The sequence below is a fragment of the Triticum aestivum genome, chromosome 1A (genome assembly GCF_018294505.1).
Source record: "Triticum aestivum cultivar Chinese Spring chromosome 1A, IWGSC CS RefSeq v2.1, whole genome shotgun sequence".
In the NCBI taxonomy this organism is placed as follows: Eukaryota; Viridiplantae; Streptophyta; class Magnoliopsida; order Poales; family Poaceae; genus Triticum; species Triticum aestivum.
The window spans coordinates 502,049,339-502,052,637 of record NC_057794.1 but is presented as its reverse complement, the minus strand read 5'-3'; the positions used below and the strand labels follow the sequence as shown (position 1 = coordinate 502,052,637).

At 52.9% G+C, this 3,299-nt stretch overlaps 1 protein-coding gene across 1 annotated transcript; it reads right to left on the bottom strand.

Moving 5' to 3' along the window:
* Window positions 1-604: 604 nt before the first annotated feature.
* Window positions 605-2,684, bottom strand: LOC123060715 (uncharacterized). The gene is made up of 2 exons (NM_001427964.1): window positions 1,976-2,684; window positions 605-909 (listed from the first exon to the last, which is right to left on the bottom strand). The coding sequence occupies exons 1-2, from the start codon at window positions 2,476-2,478 to the stop codon at window positions 828-830; spliced, it is 585 nt and encodes a 194-aa protein (NP_001414893.1). The 5' UTR covers window positions 2,479-2,684; the 3' UTR covers window positions 605-827.
* Between the last annotated feature and the right edge of the window lie 615 nt (window positions 2,685-3,299).

Below are 3,299 nucleotides of genomic sequence, written 5' to 3'. Positions count from 1 at the left end.
CACATAGTTTGTGATGATTGTCATTGTCAAGTACTCCACCACCTCGAGGGCAGTGGACTGGATGCATCGGTCGCAGTTTCTTCTTTTTCCTGCCACGTCGCCGCCTCGATGTGTTACGTGCCATGATGTGCAGTCGGCATCGTTTGACACTGCCTGTCTATCTCGTTGTCTCTGGCCTTGACTTCAGCGGGCCGGTACCGGCAGTGATATCGTATCTGGTTTGGACGCAGACGTGCCTCCGCCGGGCGCCAAGCTACAAGGACGGCTCGTCCCCGAACCTTATACTACTACCGTACTAGGCTGCTAGCTGGTAGTGGTAGATTCAGTCAGCTGAATCACAGCAATCGTTTTCATGTCTTGTGTACTCACCACCAGCATCACCACCCAGCCTCCGTTTATCTATCGCCTACTGAAACTGAAAGCGAGGTCACGTACGCACCGCCGAGATTTCGGTTGGTTCTGCTTTTTGTGCGAGCTTTGCACATGCATCGCTTCAGCGGCACGCCACGGGGAACGTGAGGCGGCCTGTCGAAAAGGAGCATCGCGTGCTCTCACTCAACAGCACCGCCGGATCTCGCAAAGTCACAAAGTGACAAAGTAAGCCTACAGTTGACATGTCCATCCGTGGCTGCCTGCCTTTCGAGAAAGATCACACAGCGCTACAGCAGCACCAAACGCAGTTTAAACAAGGCCCCAACACAAACCACGTTTACAAAAACAGGAGATAATAATTTACATGCGTGAGCAGAGGAAAAAGGCTCGCATTAGCTGCACAAAAAGGTTCAGACTACGAGTAGGCTGTATGTGCATGGAAGAATAGAAGACTCTCAGACCGGCTTGTTCCGGTGGTGGTCGCGGCCTCTGCCCCACAGCGCCGGCCAGCAGCCGATGTCCAGCGACGCCTGCATCCTGAAACATTTGAACGTCCGAAACAGATTAGCGGTGGTCGATACTATTGAACATGTAGTAGCCTCGGAAAGAAAGAAAGAAACAAAGAACGTATTGAACAGTATTTGCGTATTTCTGCACTTTGGTCAGTGTTCCCCCCCCCCTTGTTTTTAACAAACTTCGGGCGGATTGTCGTCGTCGCCGTTCCATTTTCATATCGCTGAACATGAGTTGTTCCAATTTTTCTCTGAGTCGAGTGCTACCAAAGTCAAAAGGTTTAATCATGTGGTCTAAAGGAGAATTGTCAAAGGAAGTGAGATCCTGAGAGAACGCAGATTGATTGGTGATTGGTCCTTTTTAAAACCCGTTTGTTGGAGAAAGGGTTTTCGCGGCCACGCACTCGTTTTGTTGCGGGGTTGGAAACAATGACGTGACTAAATGAGCATTTATAATGGTTGCGAGATGTGTTACTATCATGTACTCCGTATTATAAACAGAAGAAAAATCTAGCAATGCAGTTGGACATATTCAGTGCAACCATAGTAGTACTAGTCAGAGACTTCACTGGTGCTCGGCCATGTCTACAGCGACTGAACGAGCACTTCACCTGCTACCTACTACTCTCGCTGTATCAAAATAAGTGTCTCAACTTTAATATAATTTTAAATGAAAATTAATAAAACGTTGAGACATTTATTTTGACATGGAGGGAGCACTGTACTATAACTCTCGTTACTACTCTCTTTGTTCTCAAATATAAGTTTCTTTGAGATTCCAACAAATAACTACATACACAATAAAATGAGTGAATCTACCCTCTAAAATATATCTATATATATTCGTATGTTGTAGTTCATTTAAAATGTCTCAAAAGACTTATATTTAAGAATGGAGGGAGTAGAAAAGATTTCGACATGATTATTAGCAATCAGTGCTACTACATGATAGTACTAGTATTGGAAGATTCATTGACTATTTGACTGCATGGCTAATTACTGTTTGAACGGAGAGGTTAATCATTGCGGTTTGCATCCATCCATGGCGCGAATTTCGAGAAGCTCTGGCGGTTGCGAACAGAAAAGCTCACCTGGTTTTGCCGGCGGCAACCGTCGGCGGCGCGGTCTGCCGTGCCCCCGCGGCCGGCATCACGCCCCGGCCGGGGCGCGGCGCCGTCATGCTCCGGGTGAGCAGCCCCGGCACGTAGAAGTTGAGCAGCACGCCGTTGCCGTCCGCGCCTCCCCCGCAGCTGCCCCTGTTGTCGCTCTGCCGCCTCCGCAGCCTCCTCCTCTCCTTTCCCGCCACCGCCGCCGCCTGCTTCTGCTTCGGTGCCACGGCCTCCTCCGGCCTCTGCTCGGCCGCCGCCGCTTCGACCCCTACTGGTGCCGGCGGCGGCGACGCAGAGGCGTGGCCGGCGTTGGGCGGCGGCCTGACGGCGTCGACGAGGTCGGAGAAGGAGAGCTCGCGGTCGGAGCCGCCATCGCCGCCGTCGAAGTCGGCGAGGAGGCCCAGCATCTCCTCCCGGCTCCGGGCGATCCGCCGCGCCCGCGGCCCCGACAGCGGCTTGCCCCCGGCAGGAGCGAGCGCCTCCATCGTGCTAGTCTCGTGTGGCTGCCCGTGGTCCGACGATCGGCGCTCTCCTCTCTCCTCCAGGGCAAGGGTGTGCCGCCGCGCTGCTTATGTAGGTGTAGCTAGCTAGAGAACGCGAGATGATGTGATGTGGTGTGCTCGATCGGTTTGTTGCTCGGTGCCGCTTTTGGCTTAGTTTTCTTCCTTGGGTCGTCCTTTCTGAAGCTTCTCCTCTTTATCTGCACCTCAGTCCAGGTCAAGACGAGCGCGCCCGGTCGGTCGATCTAGAAGCCCAGGATTTCTTTTCAAGACGCGTCCTTTTCCGTCCACTTCAGCTGCAGACGGCGAGCCTTCTTTTCTGCTCAGTGGCCGTCACCCTTCTTTCTCATTTTCTTTTCTTGCAAGTAAGAGGACAATATTCTGTGGCAAAGTATGCACGCATGAGTTCAAGGCACATTCAGAATCTCATGCGGCGCACGTAAAAGAATCACGCATCGTGTGGCTGGATTCCACGTCAAATTCTAACTGTAAGAACCGCCCCGTACGTCGAGCGCAACCACCGTGGTCGCCGCCGGGCCGGAGCGTACGGGAGTCCGGCCTCTCGCGCTGCTGCACGTACACGCGGTTTCGCGGACACGGGGATCGTCGGAGCGCCGCGACGATGACGACGTATCACCCGCCGGATTTAAGGGGATTCAATGAAAGAGTCGACGCACGCATCACAGGGTTTTCAATTAAAGGGAAGAAAACGGCAGCCGCGAGGCATCGTCGGACCAAGCACGTACCGTTACCGACGGGGGAGGAGGAGTATTAAGTATACCATACCTCTCCCATTCCTTCGAAAG